This window comes from Balaenoptera borealis, assembly GCF_965194805.1.
Source record: "Balaenoptera borealis genome assembly, chromosome: 1".
NCBI classification, from domain to species: domain Eukaryota; kingdom Metazoa; phylum Chordata; class Mammalia; order Artiodactyla; family Balaenopteridae; genus Balaenoptera; species Balaenoptera borealis.
The window spans coordinates 82,965,962-82,987,428 of record NC_138860.1 but is presented as its reverse complement, the minus strand read 5'-3'; the positions used below and the strand labels follow the sequence as shown (position 1 = coordinate 82,987,428).

At 47.7% G+C, this 21,467-nt stretch overlaps 1 protein-coding gene across 1 annotated transcript in view; it reads left to right on the top strand.

The window, feature by feature from the left end:
- Positions 1-21,467, top strand: part of INTS3 (integrator complex subunit 3) — a 41,780-nt gene that overhangs the window by 805 nt on the left and 19,508 nt on the right. The window contains exons 2-6 of the mRNA XM_082352167.1: positions 7,457-7,540; positions 8,527-8,610; positions 14,958-15,071; positions 15,268-15,352; positions 16,706-16,772. Of these exons, the coding sequence (XP_082208293.1) occupies positions 7,457-7,540; positions 8,527-8,610; positions 14,958-15,071; positions 15,268-15,352; positions 16,706-16,772 (434 nt within the window). The remainder of the gene's footprint in view (positions 1-7,456; positions 7,541-8,526; positions 8,611-14,957; positions 15,072-15,267; positions 15,353-16,705; positions 16,773-21,467) is intronic.

The following is a 21,467-nucleotide window of genomic DNA, read 5'->3' as shown; positions in this document are numbered from 1 at the left end:
GGAAACTGGAGCGAATACGGGGTGGGGGTGGGGGAGGAGGCCTTCACGTGTTTTCTAAGACAGCACAAACACTGCTATAGACTTCCTGCTCGTGAAGGAGGAAGTGAAGGAGGAAGTGTGGGCCAACTTCCTGGACAGGTCGAAACAGCAACAGCAGCTACTAGTGTGAAAATGGGGGGGGGGCGCGGGTGTTGATCAGGAAGGGATACAGACAGCATCCAGATCAACTGAATTTATTTTTGACATTCCTTTCCCATTACAGGCCACAGCAATTATTAATAGTTACCCTGTTTCATCTTAGGTCATATATTGAGTTGAGAAGTAATGTATGTGTGTGTAGGTATCTGGGGGGCTGAGAGGAGCTTGCAGTAGACCGTGGACCCTCCTGTTAGACAGTATTGACTTCATGTAGACACCGTCAATTGCCAGTGATGTTAACTGGGCATTTAGAATGAGTGAGGACTTAAGGAAAAGTGAGTTGTGTTTTGTTAGGTAGTGGGGTGAGGTGCGGGGTGAATGGGACCTAGGGGACTCTCCTTCAGAACCAGATAGCACACACACAAAGGAGAGAACACATAGATGCTGAGAAAGAGGGTAGGGTGAGGCGATGCAGTGGGCCTGAATGGGGATTTTAGACTACTGAATAATTGACCTGACCCTCCCCGACTTGTTCCTCTTACCCTGTCCCTGACAATCCAGAGTTGATCATTTATCCCTTTCCACTGCTATACATGAAAAGACATACTTAGGAATGTGAGACCCAGAAGTGGGACATGATTGCTGGACTGTTTGCAAGACCTAATGCATTCAACTTAGTGGTTATCCAGGGACAGGATGAGTAAATTATTAGGCTCTGGCTCTTCACTGGCCATTTCCCTGCTTCTAACTTTGTCACTGCTCTTTATCAGATGTTAGAGGGTGGTCAAGCAGCTAGGTGGAGTTCATAGTTTAAATTTGAAAAAAATGTTGGTGCAGATACAAGATGGTGGAACACACATGCAAAAATGAGCTTTGTGAATCAAGGAGCGGCTGGATAGCAATTTTGTGAATTATCCATCGCAAGTGTCTGTTCACAGACTGGCTGGCTTCCCATCATGCTTCTGCCCCATAATTCTATGTGCATTTAGATGAATCAAAGTTTGTTTTCTGCTGTTGTTTTTATCAGCTAAGGTAGATATAATTAGGAACATAAACAATACTTCTAAAAGTAATGTATTCCCAAAATAAATACAAGTGACTTTGCCAGGATTGCCTGGCAATTTAAATTACCTGCTTTTTTAGAAATGGCCACTGTCATTGTCAAAGTATTTATTGAGCCCTGTGTTCTAGCACTGAAACTCTAGAATTGTAGCAAGAAAGTCATTGACTACCTTTGATCCCTACACCAGTTGGGTGGAGGGGAAGAGACCCCAAGGGTGGTGGAACTCTGTTTATTCCCCACCCTGATTGCTGGAAAGGTCGTCCTGCTCTAATTTGTACCACAGCATCCTGTTCTGAGTAGTGACATGTTTGCTAGTAAGCGAAATGATATGGCAGAAGGGGACCACAAAAGAGAGGAAGCATTTATTTTCTTGCTTTTTTGGACTGTCTTGAGAGTGAACTTTCAACTGTTTCCAGAGAGAAGGGGGAGGGAGGGTCTCCTTTTTTTCCTGATATCCTTTGTGGTGTAGGTGTTTCCCAGAATGTGTCGGCCTCCCCTTTTTCCTTCTTTGCCCTTTGTTCTTTGCATTTGAATTTTCCAGCAAGCCTTGCCACTGCTTTTAACCCCATGTATGTGGTTCCCACTAGACCAGAGTGTCTCTAAGGTCAAGACTTATTGGTTTCTTCCTCTGGGTCTCCGCACAGATCTCTGCACACAGAAGTTATCAAAACATGGTGTCAACTGATCTCTGCTTGTTCTGGCTTGGTTATTTTCCAGCATAGGCCCACCTATTGCCCAGGAACACAGAGGCAGTAGCTTGCTGACCAGATATATACTTACTCTGTGCTGAGTCTGATAGGAAAATAGAATGAGGAAGACCCAAGGCCTGCCTTCCAGAGCTTATCGTCTAAAGACTGAGTTAACACACTCACAAGAAAGGTAAACACAAAAACCCCGCGAGGGTAGTGAAGAGACTGGAGTCATTACAGCTGGGTGTGATGAGGAAAGGCCCTTAGAGGCCTGGAGTATAAAGCACTGGTGAAGAGCATCCCAGGCAGGGACTGTGCCTCTTCTACCCAAGGAAGCATTTGTTGTATCCTTTCTTCTCTTTGGCCCTGTTCTTCTCTTTGAATGGGGAATTCTTGCTCATCTCCATCCAGATTTGAGGAATGAGATGAAAATAGTGCCAAAGATTGGAGGGGTTTAGAACATGTAGCTCCTAGTTTCACAAGGCTTCAAAGCTCCCGGTCACTCCTCTGTGGAGAATGACCCTGTCCACTTTGAAATCAGGCTAAAAGCAGGAGCTGTGGCCCAAACAAGTTAGAACTTCCTCTTAAGCTATGGACAGGTCTCAGGGTTGCATTTGGTTAGAGGTATGTCCCTTCCAGGTTTTCTCTAAGGAGTAATTCACGTCCGGTCTGTGAAGATTCTCCAGGGAATGGGCTTTGAGTCACCTCTAATTTTTTTCCCCTTAAATCCTCATTTCATATAAAAGTGACTCTTGGTTGTAGAATACTTGGAACCCAGTTCGTTCAGTAGTTCTTTACTAATGTGGGTCCTTGGGGATTTTGTAGGTCAGATCATATCTTCTTTTCCTTAAGCCTTTGGATTTTAGTCCCTCAAGGCCACTGGCTTCCCATAAAGGGGCCGTATTTAATATACAGTTGTTTTTTTTTTTAATTAATTAATTTATTTTTAGCTGCATTGGTCTTTGCTGCGTGCGGGCTTTCTCTAGTTGCGGCGAGCGGGGGCTACTCTTCGTTGCGGTGCGCGGGCTTCTCATTGCAGTGGCTTCTCTTGTTGTGGAGCATGGGCTCTAGACGTGCGGGCTTCAATAGTTGTGGCTCGTGGGCTCTAGAGCGCAGGCTCAGTAGTTGTGGCTCGAGGGCTTAGTTGCTCCGCGGCATGTGGGATCTTCCTAGACCAGGGCTCGAACCTGTGTCCCCTGCATTGGTAGGCAGATTCTTAACCACTGCGCCACCAGGGAAGCCCAATATACAGTTTTTAACAAACTGTGTATTCACCTGGCCGAGGGAGGGGAAACTGAGAGGTTAGAGCAATCCTCAGACTTCGGTCTCCAGCTTCAGGTGTATACTTGCAAACTAGAAGACCTCCCTGCTTTCCACCCCCACTCCATCTACTGCTGTTGTCATGGAAACCATGGTCAGGTAGTTTTAGTACTAGAAAAATTATTTTAGAAGCTCCTAGAGATGGTAAATATTTACTCAGCTCTCTGAGGTGCTGTTGTGAAGGGCTTACTCTGAACAGAGTCCTTCTGCCAGCAATTGTTGGCAGCTGCGTGTGTGATTCCATCTTTACTAAGGGCCTCTGGAGACTGGGAGGAAGAGGGGTACTGCTACTTGATTGTAGGGATCTGGCTTCCTGCAGCCCTCTTTGAGGGGATGTGGTCCTTCAATCATTCTGAATGATTTGTAATTAGTTCTCCCATCTCTGTTTGGAAAAGTAGTTTCTGTAGTTCAGGAAGAGCAGCATCTTTTATATACTTCTATTCCCTAGGAAGGACTGACCCTCACATTTCTTTCCTCATTGCTTTTATCCACGCCTCCAAATTCTGGACTCTCCCACTTTCTACATCCTTAGCTGGGCCTCCCTGTTCCAAGAGGCCACTTTTATTTCTTGACTGGGCAGTGACCCATAGAATTGACTCAGGCCTCTGAGTGGAGCTTAGAATATCGAGGAGAGGCCTAGAGAAACCTGGTTTAGTCCAAGGTCTCTGTGTTACATCATAGCTAGAAACTAGGCCACCCCATAGGGCTGTGTGTCCAGCTTTGTGTGAGGACCTTGGTGCAGGGTCCATCCGTCAGACCTCCTCCCCTCTCCCGTTACTCTTCTCTCATAGAAGGCAAAAGTAGGAGAGGAAGCTTTGCAGCCTGGTCAGGGACTTACCCATGTCCTGTAGTAGGAGGGCTCGGCTTTCAGGGATCTTTGAGGACATGCCATTAGAAGTAGTGGCAGGGGGCGTTGTGGGGGGTGGTCTGGTCCTCATGGACTTAGTTGTGTGATCGCTGAGCTTTTTCACAGATGGAGTAGAGTCTAATTCAACTGAGGCTACCTGCTAGGTGCTTTCACATATGTTATCTTGTTTAATCCTCAGAGCAACCTTGTGATATAGGCTTTGTCTCTATTTTTCAGGTAAGAAAACCAGGGTATTGTAAGTAAAGGATTAAATAAGTCTTGGTAAGTTAAGTAACTCACCTAAGATTAGCCTAAGACTTGCCAGTGGTGGAGGAATCCTCTTCCTTGCTTGTCAGTTGGCTCCTCAGCCAGCTGCTCTTTTGACTTCCCTTGCATCTCTGTTGATTCAACAGATATTTCTTCCTTTTAGTAGGAAGTAACATCTAGGGTTTTAGGATGCTGTGCTGCTGCTTGCTCACCGTCTTCCTCCACTCTGCAACTGTTTGTTAAGCCAGGCCGGGTAAGCAAGGCCTCGCAGAGCTCCCAGCAAGAACACCCTGGATTTAGCAACTGGAGGAACTGGTCCTCCCTCCAGTCGTTGATACCTATCTTAGGAGGAGAGGGATAAGATTTAAAAAGAGAAAATACAACCTGAGGTTTTTTTCTTCCCTCCCCCTATCTTATAGGAGCTGGGCTAGGTAATGATGGATCTCAGAGTTTGTGGGAGAGGTGGGTTGTGAGATTTACAACTCAGCTTTCCTGTGATCTCACAGCTCCTTTTCACAAGTACGTAGGTGCTGTTGATTAAGGCTAAGCACGCTTATCTGACCTATTTTGGAGGATAGTCAGACCTGATGCTGGGTAGTGACGTTGTCAAACCTGGGTGGCTTTGGGCCTAATTTAGGTTGAATTTTTGTGGCTATGGGAGCTCCTCGTCTTAACACTCAGTTCTACTTTGCTCTTGGGTAGGGACGGACGTAGGCAAACTCAGGATGATGGTCAAAGGAGAAACGTGGTGGTCTTTCATTCCTAGACCTCTTTCCTGTTGTCCTTATTTGTCGGTTCTTGACAATGTGGTAGTTCTCAACAAGATGTTTTGTGATGACCTTTAGGATTGGGGGAGGTAAATTGTCTGCCTTTGTCCCTGTTTTGCTAGCATCATTATCACTGGGAATTGGGAAGTGGTTTTCTTAAACAGTTTTGGGGTTAATCCTCAAGATAAAATTTTAAAAGACTCAGGAAGTAGTTTAGGTGGTAATAATGGAGAGGCTCACTGACTTAAATGAGATACATTTTGTCAATATTTTCTCAGTGTTTAGTATTAAATGCTTTGGAACAGGATCAGTGACTTAAGATCTCCTTGGAAGGTTGAGCACATGCTGTCTTAGAGTTAGCCTTTGTAATTAAGAATGGTCCTTGGATGGACTTTAATGCAGCTCTCCCCACCTTTGTTTGACTAGAGACCCAGGAAGGTTTTAGTTTGGCCTTTTGTTCTTCATTAGTCCTTTTCTTTCCTACACTCATTTTTTTTTTACAAGTTTGTTTTTATCTTTTTGGAGCGACATTTCAAACATAAAAAAATAGAATAGTATAATTGCCCTGGGGCCATCACTCTGCTTCAGTACTTATCAGTACATGGCAATCTTGTTTTATCTCCCTTTAGTCTCCTCTGGATTATTTTGAAGCAAATCCAAGCTGTATCATTTCATCTGTAGGTATTTCATATATATGTCTATGAGAGATGGACTTTTTTCTTTTTAACATAGCCACAATATCATACCTAAAAATATTAACAATAATTCCTCAATGTAATAATATACTCATTGTTCAAACTGACTCTCTCATAAATTCTTTTTTTTCTTTTTTAAAGGTTTTTTCCTTAAGTTCCTCAGGTGCTTTATTGGGTTTTTTGGGGGTTTTTTTGCCCTGTGGCATGGCTTGCGGGATCTTAGTTCCCCAGCCAGGAATTGAACCTGGGCCCACAACAGTGAAAATACAGAGTCCTAACCACTGGACCACCAGGGAATTCCCATAAATTCTTTTTATAATTGGTTTTTCAGATCAGTAATCAAACAAGGATCACCCATTTGTTACATTCAGTTGATATATCCCTTTAATTTTTTAATAACTAAAATAATTTCAAGCTTAGAGAAAAATTGTAAGACATAGAACTCTCATATACTCTTCACCCAGATTCACCAATTGTTAACATTTGCTGCATTTGGTTTTTCATGATCTCTCCATATACATATTATTATTTTAACGTTTTGAGAGTAAGTTGCAGCCGCAATGCCACTTAAGATATAAAGATTTCCGGGAGTATTTCCTAAGAACAAGGATCCTCTGTTACATAATCCCTGTTTTATTATCTAAGTCGGAACATTTAACATCGATACGTTACTCTTATAGTACATATTCATATTTTACCAGTTGTCCCAATAATGTCCATTATAGCAGTCCAGGATCACACATTGCATTTAGGTGTACTATCTCTTTAATTCTTAGTCCTATCTCTGTCCTTCACCTTAAACACTTTGACAGGCCAGTTATTTTATAAGTCTCTCTCAATTTGGGTTGTCGAAATTTCTTCATGATTAGACTGAGATTATTCATTTTGGGCAAGAAAACCATAGAAGTGATGTTTAGCCTTTTCAGCGCACCATATCAAGGCACGTATGTCAGCTGTCAGTTTGTCTTGTTATTTGGGATATTAACCCTGATCACTTAAGGTTAAGGTGGTATCCTTCAGGATTTCCTACAGTTATTTTCCCTTTGTAATTAGTAAGTATTTCGAACCTATGTAAATATTCTCTTGTGAAAGTTTTGCCTCTGGTTTTAGCATTCATTGATGATATTTGCCTGAATCAGTTATTATTCCTGTCATTCCTTCTGCATTTTTAGTTGGCATTCCACTGTAAGGAAGAGCTTTCCCTTTATTTATCATGTATGTACATATCTATCTATCAGCACGGACTCATGGATTCTTATTTTATTCAAGGGGTTGAAATCTTAAGGCTCTTTTTTTTTTTTGGCCATGCCTCGTGGTTTGTGGGATCTTAGTTCCCCTACCAGGGATCGAACCCAGGCCCCGGCAGTGAAAGCACAGAATCCTAACCACTGGACTGCCAGGGAATTCCCTTAAGCTTCTTTTAATACATGGGGTTCTCCCTCCCTGCTTTTTTCCTTGCAATTTAAATGTTAAAGAAATCAGGAAGCCTGTCATGATTTGTACATTCTGGACTCTGCTGATTATATCCTCATGGTGACTTGACTTGTAAACTGGTAGTTAGGTCTAGAGACGTGATGAGATTTAAATTTTTAAAAAACTTTATTGGGGACCAGAAATACATCACAGGTGGTGGTATGGAGCACTCTGAATTTTTTCTCACCCCTTCACAGAGGTTGGAAAGATGTATGAGCATTGTGACATCGATGACTACTGGTGTCTCAGAGAGAGAGGCCAATGACGCCCTCAATGCCTACGTGAGTATAATACTCTCCCCGTACCCATTTCTGCTTCTTTGAAAGCTTTCAGACATGATCAAAAAGATGGAAAGAAAGAAAAAAAAAAAGATGGAAAGACTTCAGTGGTTAAGAACTAGGGGGTTGAAGTTAATGTCTTGGTTTCCTGAACCAGGCTTCCCAACTCCTCTCTTTCTTTCTTTTATTTATTTATTTACTTTTTATACAGCAGGTTCTTATTAGTTATCTATTTTATACATATTAGCGTATATGTGTCAATCCCAATCTCCCAGTTCATCCCACCACCACCCCCCTCCCCCTCTCCTCTCTTTCTTTCTTAATGTGGGAATCCCATCTGTTGGAGCCTTAGGTGTCTTTGAATAACAACTTTAAAAAATAACTCATCGTTCTGTGGTGGCTTTTTTCTTTGTAAATCATTCTCACATATTTGATCTTTTACATTTCTTAATCAGTCTGTGAGGTTGAAAGGATTTAAAGTAATACATGTAAAGGATTTAGAGTAGTTTCTGGCGCATAGTGAATGTTCAGTAAATATTTCTTACTTATTAGTAGTAATTATTCTTATTATGTCTTCACCTTACAAATATCAGAGGTTCAGTGATTTGCCCAAGGTCTTGACTTGGTAGGTGCACTTGTTAATCCATGAATGACTGTTTGCAGCTCCCTCTCTACTAAAGCCTGTTAAGGTCTGGTAAAGGTGTGGAGTAGGGGTTTTTTTTTTTTTTTTTCTCATTTTAAACACTCTTTATTTTCTGCCTCTACCCTTCATCAAGCCTTGGAGAAAGCAGTATGGATCCATCCTTTCCCTCCACCTCTCTCCTAAAACAGATGCCCCATCACTTTTAGGAGAAGGAAATCATCAGATTTAAGAGTTGATGATTCTCCTTTGCAGGTCACTCAAGAGTCCCAAATTTTCTGGGAGCAGCTGCGCTCAAGAACTTTCCTCCCGTGAGTGACAACTAGTTTTTTCTTTCCTCATATCCCAGGTATGCAAAGGCCCCCCCCAGCACGAGGAAATCTGCCTGGGCCTCTTCACGCTTGTCCTCACCGAACCTGCCCAAGCCCAGAAGGTAAGACTCCCTTCTCTGGACCCACACTCCCTTCTCAGATATGAGCTGAGAATACGGTGGAACTTATGGTTTAACTGGAATAGTACCACACCCTTTGACCAGGGCTAGATCATCTTGTTCTCCAAATACAGTTGCAACTCCCTTTTCACTCAGTAAATTGGTCACTCTGACTAAAGTCCTTTCTCTTTTTCCAGATTCTGAAGCTAAAAGGCAAGAAAAGGCAGTTGTGAGAGTGAAAAAGCATTTAAAGAGTTTTAAATTGTAGACTTAGGGACTTCCCCGGCGGTCCAGTGGTTGAGACTGCGCCTTCCAATGCAGGGGGTGTGGGTTCGATCCCTGGGCGGGGAGCTGAGATCCCACATGCCTGGCAGCCAAAAACCCAAAACATAAAACAGAAGCAATATTGTAACAAATTCAATAAAGACTTAAAAATTGTAGATTTATGAGTCAAGGCTAAAAGAGTTGGGATTTAATCCAGAGAAGAGCACGAATATAAGCAAGTCCATTGAGAGTTCTTATCCAGAAGAGTGTGACTTGTAGTTTGCAGGTTTTATCAGTGCAGGTGAACAGAAACCAGGTTTAACATTGCAGCAAGTAGGATTTAAATTAGACAGCTTGGGAGTTCCCTGGTGGCCTAGTGGTTAGGATTCCGGGCTTTCACTGCTGTGGCCCAGGTTCCTGAAAGCCTCGCAGCGCAGCCAATAGATAAATAGATAGATAGATAGATAGATAGATAGATAGATAGATAGATAGATAGATAGATAGATAAGACAGCTTAATGTTAGGTGAGGCAGTAATAATGTAGTGATTAAGAGTACACTGGAGTCAGACTTCGTGAGGACTACTGTATGAAAATTAGTCTGGGGTTCTTCACAAATAGAAGTGTCTCCTTTATGTAGAATGGTTTAAGAGAAGTCCTTCCTTGAGGCGAGGGACTGAGCAGGATGATCTCTTTGGATTCCATTCTTTCTATAATAAAGGAGCAAAATCCTGTCTTTTGCCTCTCTAGATTTCCACTTTCTTTGTCCTTGAGTCTTGCATGATGGTTTAGAAACATATGTCTGGTACCTGGCATTAACTGCATGACACTAACAGAGAAGAGCTTGGAGAGGGGGAATTCACTGTTCTCCTTGCCCCTTCCGTGAACAAAAGGAGTGTGGAAGGAAACAAACATGCTCTGTGTTCAGCATTGTGTTCGGCTCTATCCAGACACATTGCATTTATTTATTTGTTTTTTCTTGGCGCTGTCTGGTCTTCATTGCGGCACACGGGATCTTCATTGTGGTGCGCGGGCTTCTCTCTAGTTGTGGCATGCGGGTTTTCTCTTCTCTAGTTGAGGCGCGCCAGCTCAGTAGTTGTGGCGCGCAGGCTTAGTTGCCCTGCGGCATGTGGGATCTTAGCTCCCCGACCAGGGATCGAACCTGCGTCCCCTGCATTGGAAGGCGGATTCTTTTTTTTTTAATATCTTTATTGGAGTATAATTGCTTTACAATGTTGTGTTAGTTTCTGCTGCACAACAAAGTGAATCAGCTATATATATACATATATCCCCATATCCCCTACCTCTTGCGCCTCCGTCCCACCCTCCCTATCCCACCCTCTAGGTTGTCACAAAGCATCGAGCTGATCTCCCTGTGATATGCAGCAGCTTCCCACTAGCCATCCATTTTACATTTGGTAGTGTATATATGTCAGTGCTACTCTGTCACTTCTCCCCAGCTTCCCCTTCCCTCCTGGAAGGTGGATTCTTTTTTTTTAAAATTAATTTATTTTATTTATTTATTTTGGCTGCATTGGGTCTTCGTTGCTGCGTGCGGGCTTTCTCTAGTTGTGGCGAGCGGGGGCTACTCTTTGTTGCAGTGCGTGGGCTTCTCATTGCGGTGGCTTCTCTTGTTGTGGAGCACGGGCTCTAGGCGCGTGGGCTTCAGTAGTTGTGGCTCGCGGGCTCTAGAGAGCAGGCTCAGTAGTTGTGGCGCACGGGCTTAGTTGCTCCGCAACATGTGGGATCTTCCCGGACCAGGGCTCGAACCCGTGTCCCCTGCCCTGGCAGGCAAATTCTTAACCACTGCGCCACCAGGGAAATCCGGGAAGGTGGATTCTTTATCACTGGACCACCAGGGAAGTTCCAGACACATTTCATTTAATCCTCTCAAAAAGCCATGTGAAACTGGTGGCTTTGTTCTCTTCCCCCAAACCACTCCCAGTGTACCTGTAAGAAACCTGGAGGTCAGACACATTGTCGTTTGTTCAAGGAAAACCAAGGGAAAATCATTCCCAGGGACAAGGATGGATGCCCATGGTCCCCTGGCCTAGCTGTTTGAATTAACCTCAGGGGAAGGACTTACGGGCGTGGCAACCTGATGTATTTGTACTCCTCATGCCAACTGGAGCAGGATCTGGGGTGAGGATGGATGGTAGGGCAGCAACTATTCACAAGTTGGTGAATGGCCTTGGGAACCTATGGCCTTGGTTTCCCAGGCCATTTCTGGGCTGGGACATTGTTGAGTTAAATTGGCATTTCAGGGACTTCCCTGGTGGTTCAGTGGTTAAGACTTCGCCTTCCAATGCAGGGGGTGCAGGTTCGATCCCTGGTCGGGGAGTGGAGAGCCCTCATGCCTCGTGGAAGCAATATTGTAACAAATTCAATAAAGACTTTAAAAATGGTTCACATCAAAAACATCTTTTAAAAAAAAATTTGGCATTTCATTTTCATACTGAATTTATCATCGAGATCCTTGAAGACAAATGAATGTCTCCAATCTGGTGTTGTTAACCAGTAATGTGATCCAGCCCAGCCCCTCTATTTTAAAGAAAGTGTTGGCAAAGATGGGGGTGAAGGGTTGGGGTTAAGGTTTAGTTTTCTCTCACGTGGGTTTTTATACATACAATTAAAATCTTATTTAGTCATCTCAATGCAAATTCATCTTGCCCGCTGGTTTTATTTGTGTTTCGAGTGAGATCTGAATCAGCTAGGGTACATCAGTAAATTTCAGTGAAGGGGGCAGGGCCCTGTGGTATTTCTAGCTCTTTGCCTGACCTGGCAGTGAGAGGCCACAGGGCTATGCATTATAAATGCTTATTATGTCATGAATTTGGCCATCCACACATGACAAGGGACTAGAGCACCTTGTCTTCTTTTTGCTCTATGACAGCCCCATGAGGGTGGCCCAGGCCCTCACCTTGGGTCTCATAGGTGGTTGATAGCTGCACCAGGATTATGTGCACATGCTGGAGGTTTCCAAGTACATCCGCTACCTGGGAGCCTCCTAGGCTGACAGGCCCCCAGGTCAGGCCTTTTCAGACAAAGGGGGTGGAGACGGGAATTAGGAGGATACAGTTTTAGGCAAGTGAGGAACTATCAGGTAGTGACTCATTCAGAGGCCTTGAGCCAGGTCAGAGTATGGTGGAAGAATCTGTGACCTCTTACTGCTTTAATCCTTCTCCTTAAAAGGGTGATTATCTTACAAAATGCTTTCTGTACTGCAGAAGTTTTAGGTAGGCGTTACTGATGAGGACTGATCCTAATGCATTGTTTTAGGCTTCAGCTTAAAACAAGGGGAGTGTTTCCTAAGGGTTTATTTGGAGTTAATTCTGTCACTGGAACAGAAACCTCAGGGTGGGTTGGAGATTCTGCTGTTCCTACATCTCCATGGGCTGAGAGGTGGGAGGTGGGGATGCCGGAGAAGGTGGTAGTGGAAACTGAGTCTTGAACACATCAGAAACCTGCTCTGGGAAGGCATGAGCTGAGCAGCCTCTGTCAGTGCTGGCAGGCAGGTTCAAAGAGTTAGGACCAGCTCTCTGGGACTTCTTAGTAGGTGGAGCTAACACGAGAACTTAGTTAAGGAGAGAGCAGTCAGGTATTGGTGGAGAGTGGAACATGCATGGCGTGGATTTTGTTCCAGTTCTACCTTCTTAACTTGCGTTGGCAGCTTTTGTGTTTATATTCTTTGAGTTTATTTCCTATTTGATGTCTGAACTGAATAGCTGGGAGCAGGCCTGGCTGGGGGACTGCAGTGTGGTGGGAGGCTAAGGTGGAGGCCTTAGCTTCTGTGCAGCCTCTCGCAGTCAGTAGATACAGGTGATAGGAAAGGATTTAACATCGATGCCAAGTTCCCTCTTCATCAAAGGTCAAGTCCAGGCCCTGGCAGTTTTTGGTTCAGGTGCTTCTCTCAGCAGGCAGCTCCAGAAAGAAAGCGGGGGGCTATGAGGGCCTAGGCTGGAATATCACTACTCCCAACACAGGACAGATACGCTACCTCAGCACCATTCTGTCACCTCTCCTTTCTTTTGAGATCCTCTGTTTCCCACTGAGTTTTTTTCCCCATCTACTTATCTTCCAAGCCAGGCAGCAAACTGGCAGAGTTTGGAGAGACAACTGCAGCATCAGGAATATGATACTCCTGGTACCCAGCTGCCATGTGTTACCAGCAGGTGTGGTTGATAAGGTCCCAGATGGAGCATGGAATTAGGCAGACAGAATCTGCTTGCTTCATCTGACCCTATGTCTCCTGAGGGGCTGTCCTCCTTCCCTGTCCTGGGTCTCTTCTGCATTTCTGGGATTTCTGCTTTTGTTTTGAACAGACAGGGCTCCTCTCTGTTCTCCTCTCTGCTCCTCCACTACTAATTAGTAGTGTCTCTATCTTTGGCCTGACATAGGTTTCCCTTCTGCCTCTGCTTCCCTCAGTCCTCTGCCCATTCTGTGACTCAATCCTCCAGGGGAGGCTCCAGGGCTGAACCACATTTACTGACCAGCACGTTGGCAGTAGGTCACTGGGTTCTCTTATCTCTTTCTTGTTCCCTTGCTTGTACTTTTGATCTCCCAGCCCTCCCTCTGCAGATGAATTCAGAGGATAATCAAATTCTCCTTTGGATATGAAAAGTTTATGGCACATGGGGGAATCTCTAAGTGTTCTTATTTTTATCAGATAGATTGTTTTGACTTAAGGGCAATAGAGGAAGTAGAAGTAGCAATAGCTAATGTCTTAGGAGTCCGTAGACACACCAAGGCCAGGGAGCTGGGGTCTTGAGGAGTATCAGTACTTCTCTTTTGAATGCTTAGGATGAACGTGTTTAGAAATGTAGTAGTCGCTAAGCCGCTCTAAACGCTTACCTCCATCCCCAGCAGCCTCGTTTCCTTTTAGTTATTTCTAACGGTGGTAGGGGGTGGTTAAGAGCATGGAGTCTAGAGTTACAGTGCTAGGACTTGAATCTTCCTTTTATCTCTAATGTGACCTGGGGCAAATTACTTTAACCTCTCTGTGCCTGTTTCCTCATCTGTAAAAACAGAGATGATAATAAATAGGGTGATTATGTGATTCAAATGCAATAAATAGAATATAAAGTTTGTGCACAACGCCAATGCATGTTCCCTATTATAATTGCTATTATTGTTGATGCTGTCCTTGCTACTGGCCTTCTGAGGTTGTAGGATACTGCCTATCTAAATTTTACCCTTTGTGCTGAGACCCTGACAGCATAGAACTCAGCAGGCTAAGGAGATTGCTAATGAGGTCCCCTAAGATGGTCCTCCAGGAGTCTGGTCTCTTTAGAGAGACAGGGTGAGAAAAGCTCTAGCGGGAAGAGAAACAAGAGCTCTCAGAGGAAATTGGCATGCCTTCCCTCACCTCCCCCAGAGTTGGGTGTGCTTAAGGACCCCTCCTTTTTCAATACTTGGCAGAAGCAAAGGGCAGCCCAGAGAAAAGAAGAAAGGTGTTTAGTTAAGGAAGTTTGGTTTGGTTCTGCCCTTTCTTTTCAGGGTCCTGGTCCCTGGAGCCTCTTTCCTTAATACTCCTAGCCTTTTGCTTCATCTGGCTGTGTCAATACAAGTCTAAAAATCTCTTTGAGATCCTTTCCAAGCTATTCAACCAAACCCATTCTGCAGTGACCTTTTACTGGCAGATGAAAAGCAGATGGCCTCCACCTGGTTTTGCTCAGCTGGTGGCATCAAACAGTGTGACGCTTCCTAAGAAGGGAGGTAGGGGACAGGGAGCCTTTCTTAGCAGGCTTTTCTGCCTTATTAGAGTAGGTCAGTCCCTTTTCCCCACCCTGTGTGATGGAGCAAGGGGTAGGCTTGGGGTGGAAGGATGGCATCCAGAGTGGAAAGTCTTTGCGTTGGTGGTATGGTGGTGAACATAGCTGCCTTCCAGAGTGGAAAGTCTTTCATTGCCACTCATATCGCGTTGGTGGTATGGTGGTGAACATAGCTGCCTTCCAGAGTGGAAAGTCTTTCATTGCCATTCATATCGCATTGGTGGTATTTAAGTTGGAGAGGGCAGGGGGCCCACTGTGAGTGGGATCAGGAGCCTATCCTCAGCTTGCTGGCTGCTCACAAACCTCACTTCTCACAGTGTTACCGGGACTTGGCTCTGGTGAGTCGTGACGGCATGAATATTGTCCTGAATAAAATCAACCAGATACTTATGGAGAAGTACTTGAAGTTGCAGGATACCTGCCGTACTCAGGTAAGGCCAGAAAGAGAAGAGAGATCCAGCTCAGAGACGTAACAGAATGGATCCTCTCCTAAGGGGAAGGGAAGGAGGAATCGGGGGTAACATACTACTACTACCTTTGTACACCTAAATTCTAATGTGATTGGATTAGCCCCTTTCTCAAATTCACAGGCCTTTCTCTTCATCTGTCTTTTCCTCTCTCCTTTAGTTGGTGTGGTTGGTACGGGAACTAGTGAAGAGTGGGGTTCTGGGAGCCGATGGTGTTTGCATGACATTCATGAAGCAGATTGCCGGTGAGTTGGATGGCAAGAACGTAAAGAAGAAAGGAGAGCCGCCCAGAGCGTAAATCCAGGCAATGGAGAATGATTAAGTACCTAAGGGACTTGATTCCTGGATTGCTTAGACTCTTTCCTTTTGACCCAGGCATCTTCTGGCCACGTATGTTGCAGAAAGAAATTGAAAAATTACTGGGGGCCTTTTGAAGCAATAAGTCTTGCCTCCTTTTCCTTCCTGCCAAACTCGAGGCCTGGTATAAAATAGGTGGCCTATTGTAACCAGTCCTCACTCTGGGGTTTCATGGCATATTGGATCAGAAAGAATCTGGAAAGAATGGGGAGAGAAGTAAGGGCAAAATAATTGGTTCTCATCACACTGTACTTTCAGAAACCCAGGCATCTTCTCTGGCTCCACCTCAATGTTCTGAACACTTGGGGCCAGTCTGAGGGACGAACTGTGTCACAGAACAGACCCTGACATTTAGGTTTTGTTATCTTCTTGGCATCAGTGACATCTGTCTGAGCCACTGAATATCCAAGAGGCCTGCCCCTGCTACTTCTATTCCCAAAATTACATGTGTTTGTTTAAAAATGACCCTGCCTCTCTATCTCACCATTGCCCCTTGGTTCTTTGCTTCCTCTTCAGGATTTTGTACAACACCGATGCTCCTGCTGTGATGTGTATAAACCTTAATCTATGTGATGTGTGACTCTGTGACCGTGGAATTTTTAAATTAGGACCCGGGGCAAGGCGTAGCATTGTTGTGCTGGCTGTTTTTATCCACTCTCCTGGTACTTTCTTCCCTGTTTGGCTTCTCCCAAATAGGGAGTCCCCACTTCTCATCCTAAGACTTTGGTCTGGCATTACTGAATGTTTAATTCAGCCCCAGGAAGTTTCATAGCAAGCACTCAAGACTGTGATACGTGGAAGCAAGAAACCCTTGGCCTGTCCTGAGCCTGACAGAGGATTGGGGACATCCAGTGGCTGGACTGCAGCTCTTGCTAGCCACCTGCACTTCTCAGGCCCTGTCTGAAATACCATCCTTTCTTTCCAAGCATGGGCTTTTCATATCTCCTTCCCAGACATTCCCTTTCAGGGTTCACACTATTCCCATTCCAACCCCCTGTCTATGGCAAAGTAGCAGTTCTGGTTTCTGGAAAAATCCCAAACCTTCCCTTCCCTTCTCTCTGGAGTCAAAGGGGGAAACTTTAAAGCGTGACAGAACAGAAGACAGTTTTTCCAGCACTCAGAACATCAGTGATGGGATAACAGTTAGGGACGGACCAGTAGGATGGTGAAGAAGTGTACTGGATTAGCTGAGTCACTAATCAGAGCCATTCTGATTCTCTGTTTTCTCCCCCTTTGATCAGGTGGGGATGTTACGGCAAAAAATATCTGGTTGGCAGAGAGTGTTCTGGATATCCTGATGGAGCAGAGGTAGAGTCTATCGTGAAGGGTGGGGCAAGAGCCAGATATGGCCTCAGTGGGTGTGAGTGTGGGAAATGGGGATGCAAGGGTTGTGTGAGGACTGTTAGTGGCCCAAGAACACCTTAGGTTAGAGGGGATGAGGTGGGGGAGGGAGAGACCAGTGTATTGGTGGCAAGTGAAGGAATTAATGCCATGGTATGGCCCAGGGATGAAGGAGTGGGAAAGAAGGTCTTTGCTAAAATCTCTCGGAGCCCAGGAAAAACTCGTTTCATCTGATAAGGGTTTATTTTTGATCCAGACCTCCATGGAATGTTTATCTTTGGGGGGAGGTGGGGGAGAATGAGCTCAGCAGAGTAGGGCCAGCCAGCCACCCAGGCCTGGCAGGTACCCCTTTTCTCCCTTCCAAGACTATCCATCCTACCCATGCCCCCCTTCTGTTGAAGTGGCACAGGGGGTGGTGGGAGTGAGGAGGTCACTGAGACCAGTGGTGCAGAGGGCATGAGGGGGCATGTTGGGCTTTCCAGCTGATTCTTTCCCTTCCCTGTCAAAAGTAAAGGACCAGAAAATATGAGGGCTGTTCCATATATGAACTTGTTTGGGGGTGAGGCCTACCTCTGAGTCCTGTGGCCTCAGTCTTCCTGTTGCTTGATTTCAGCGTCTATTTCTGGGAGAGGAGAGCAGAGTAGTCACGTGAATGAGAGGGCTGATAGCCTCCATACTTCCGATGGTTTAGAAGAATGGGCCTCCTCCCTTATTCACACTTGTGAAAGAGGCGGCTGCGCTCTGTGCTCTGTGCTCTGCGCTCTGCGCTCTGCGCTCTGCGCTCTGTGCTGTGCTCTGTGCTCTGTGCTCTGTGCTCTGTGCTCTGTGCTGTGCTCTGTGCTCTGTGCTCTGCGCTCTGCGCTCTGCGCTCTGTGCTCTGTGCTCTGTGCTCTGCGCTCTGCGCTCTGCGCTCTGTGCTCTGTGCTCTGTGCTCTGCGCTCTGCGCTCTGTGCTCTGTGCTGTGCTCTGTGCTCTGTGCTCTGTGCTCTGTGCTGTGCTCTGTGCTCTGTGCTGTGCTCTGTGCTCTGTGCTCTGTGCTCTGTGCTGTGCTCTGTGCTCTGTGCTGTGCTCTGTGCTCTGTGCTCTGTGCTCTGTGCTGTGCTCTGTGCTCTGTGCTCTGCGCTCTGTGCTCTGTGCTCTGTGCTGCGCTCTGTGCTCTGTGCTGTGCTCTGTGCTCTGTGCTCTGTGCTCTGTGCTCTGTGCTGTGCTCTGTGCTCTGTGCTGTGCTCTGTGCTCTGTGCTCTGTGCTCTGTGCTGTGCTCTGTGCTCTGTGCTGTGCTCTGCGCTCTGCGCTCTGTGCTCTGTGCTGTGCTCTGTGCTCTGTGCTCTGTGCTCTGTGCTCTGTGCTGTGCTCTGTGCTCTGTGCTCTGTGCTCTGTTCTCTGTGCTGTGCTCTGTGCTCTGTGCTCTGTGCTCTGTGCTCTGCGCTCTGTGCTCTGTGCTCTGTGCTCTGCGCTGTGTGCTCTGTGCTCTGTGCTCTGTGCTCTGTGCTGTGCTCTGTGCTCTGTGCTGTGCTCTGTGCTCTGTGCTCTGTGCTCTGTGCTCTGTGCTGTGCTCTGTGCTCTGTGCTGTGCTCTGTGCTCTGTGCTCTGTGCTCTGTGCTGTGCTCTGTGCTCTGTGCTCTGCGCTCTGTGCTCTGTGCTCTGCTCTGCGCTCTGTGCTCTGTGCTCTGTGCTGTGCTCTGTGCTCTGTGCTCTGCGCTCTGCGCTCTGCGCTCTGTGCTGTGCTCTGTGCTCTGTGCTCTGTGCTCTGTGCTCTGTGCTCTGTGCTCTGTGCTGTGCTCTGTGCTCTGTGCTCTGTGCTGTGCTCTGTGCTCTGTGCTCTGCGCTCTGCGCTCTGCGCTCTGTGCTGTGCTCTGTGCTCTGTGCTCTGCGCTCTGCGCTCTGTGCTCTGCGCTCTGTGCTCTGTGCTCTGTGCTCTGCGCTCTGTGCTCTGTGCTCTGTGCTGTGCTCTGTGCTCTGTGCTCTGTGCTGTGCTCTGTGCTCTGTGCTGTGCTCTGTGCTCTGTGCTCTGTGCTCTGTGCTGTGCTGTGCTCTGTGCTCTGCGCTCTGTGCTCTGTGCTCTGCTCTGCGCTCTGTGCTCTGTGCTCTGTGCTGTGCTCTGTGCTCTGTGCTCTGCGCTCTGCGCTCTGCGCTCTGTGCTGTGCTCTGTGCTCTGTGCTCTGTGCTCTGTGCTGTGCTCTGTGCTCTGTGCTCTGTGCTCTGTGCTCTGCGCTCTGTGCTCTGCGCTCTGTGCTCTGTGCTCTGTGCTCTGTGCTCTGTGCTCTGTGCTGTGCTCTGTGCTCTGTGCTCTGTGCTGTGCTCTGTGCTCTGTGCTGTGCTCTGTGCTCTGTGCTCTGCGCTCTGTGCTCTGTGCTCTGCTCTGCGCTCTGTGCTCTGTGCTCTGTGCTGTGCTCTGTGCTCTGTGCTCTGTGCTCTGTGCTCTGTGCTGTGCTCTGTGCTCTGCGCTCTGCGCTCTGCGCTCTGTGCTGTGCTCTGTGCTCTGTGCTCTGTGCTCTGCGCTCTGCGCTCTGCGCTCTGTGCTGTGCTCTGTGCTCTGTGCTCTGTGCTCTGTGCTGTGCTCTGTGCTCTGTGCTCTGTGCTGTGCTCTGTGCTCTGTGCTCTGTGCTCTGTGCTCTGTGCTGTGCTCTGTGCTCTGTGCTCTGTGCTCTGTGCTCTGTGCTCTGTGCTCTGTGCTGTGCTCTGTGCTCTGCGCTCTGTGCTCTGTGCTCTGCTCTGTGCTCTGCGCTCTGCGCTCTGTGCTGTGCTCTGTGCTCTGTGCTCTGTGCTCTGTGCTGTGCTCTGTGCTCTGTGCTCTGTGCTCTGTTCTCTGTGCTGTGCTCTGTGCTCTGTGCTCTGTGCTCTGCGCTCTGCGCTCTGTGCTCTGTGCTCTGTGCTCTGCGCTCTGCGCTCTGTGCTCTGTGCTCTGCGCTCTGCGCTCTGTGCTCTGTGCTGTGCTCTGTGCTCTGTGCTCTGTGCTCTGTGCTCTGTGCTGTGCTCTGTGCTCTGTGCTGTGCTCTGTGCTCTGTGCTCTGTGCTCTGTGCTGTGCTCTGTGCTCTGTGCTGTGCTCTGTGCTCTGTGCTCTGTGCTCTGTGCTGTGCTCTGTGCTCTGTGCTCTGCGCTCTGTGCTCTGTGCTCTGTGCTCTGCTCTGCGCTCTGTGCTCTGTGCTCTGTGCTGTGCTCTGTGCTCTGTGCTCTGCGCTCTGCGCTCTGCGCTCTGTGCTGTGCTCTGTGCTCTGTGCTCTGTGCTCTGTGCTCTGTGCTCTGTGCTGTGCTCTGTGCTCTGTGCTCTGTGCTGTGCTCTGTGCTCTGTGCTCTGCGCTCTGCGCTCTGCGCTCTGTGCTGTGCTCTGTGCTCTGTGCTCTGTGCTCTGTGCTGTGCTCTGTGCTCTGTGCTCTGTGCTGTGCTCTGTGCTCTGTGCTCTGCGCTCTGCGCTCTGCGCTCTGTGCTCTGTGCTCTGTGCTCTGCGCTCTGTGCTCTGTGCTCTGTGCTGTGCTCTGTGCTCTGTGCTCTGTGCTGTGCTCTGTGCTCTGTGCTGTGCTCTGTGCTCTGTGCTCTGTGCTCTGTGCTGTGCTCTGTGCTCTGTGCTCTGCGCTCTGTGCTCTGTGCTCTGCTCTGCGCTCTGTGCTCTGTGCTCTGTGCTGTGCTCTGTGCTCTGTGCTCTGCGCTCTGCGCTCTGCGCTCTGTGCTGTGCTCTGTGCTCTGTGCTCTGTGCTCTGCGCTCTGTGCTCTGCGCTCTGTGCTCTGTGCTCTGTGCTCTGCGCTCTGCGCTCTGTGCTCTGTGCTGTGCTCTGTGCTCTGTGCTCTGTGCTGTGCTCTGTGCTCTGTGCTGTGCTCTGTGCTCTGTGCTCTGCGCTCTGTGCTCTGTGCTCTGCTCTGCGCTCTGTGCTCTGTGCTCTGTGCTGTGCTCTGTGCTCTGTGCTCTGTGCTCTGTGCTGTGCTCTGTGCTCTGCGCTCTGCGCTCTGCGCTCTGTGCTGTGCTCTGTGCTCTGTGCTCTGTGCTCTGCGCTCTGCGCTCTGCGCTCTGTGCTGTGCTCTGTGCTCTGTGCTCTGTGCTCTGTGCTGTGCTCTGTGCTCTGTGCTCTGTGCTGTGCTCTGTGCTCTGTGCTCTGTGCTCTGTGCTCTGTGCTCTGTGCTCTGTGCTGTGCTCTGTGCTCTGCGCTCTGTGCTCTGTGCTCTGCTCTGTGCTCTGCGCTCTGCGCTCTGTGCTGTGCTCTGTGCTCTGTGCTCTGTGCTCTGCTCTGTGCTCTGTGCTCTGCGCTCTGCGCTCTGTGCTGTGCTCTGTGCTCTGTGCTCTGTGCTCTGTGCTGTGCTCTGTGCTCTGTGCTGTGCTCTGTGCTCTGTGCTCTGTGCTCTGTGCTCTGTGCTGTGCTCTGTGCTCTGTGCTCTGTGCTCTGTGCTCTGTGCTCTGTGCTCTGTGCTGTGCTCTGTGCTCTGCGCTCTGTGCTCTGTGCTCTGCTCTGTGCTCTGCGCTCTGCGCTCTGTGCTGTGCTCTGTGCTCTGTGCTCTGTGCTCTGTGCTCTGTGCTCTGCTCTGTGCTCTGCGCTCTGTGCTCTGTGCTCTGCTCTGTGCTCTGTGCTCTGTGCTCTGTGCTGTGCTCTGTGCTCTGTGCTCTGTGCTCTGCTCTGTGCTCTGTGCTCTGTGCTCTGTGCTGTGCTCTGTGCTCTGTGCTCTGTGCTCTGCG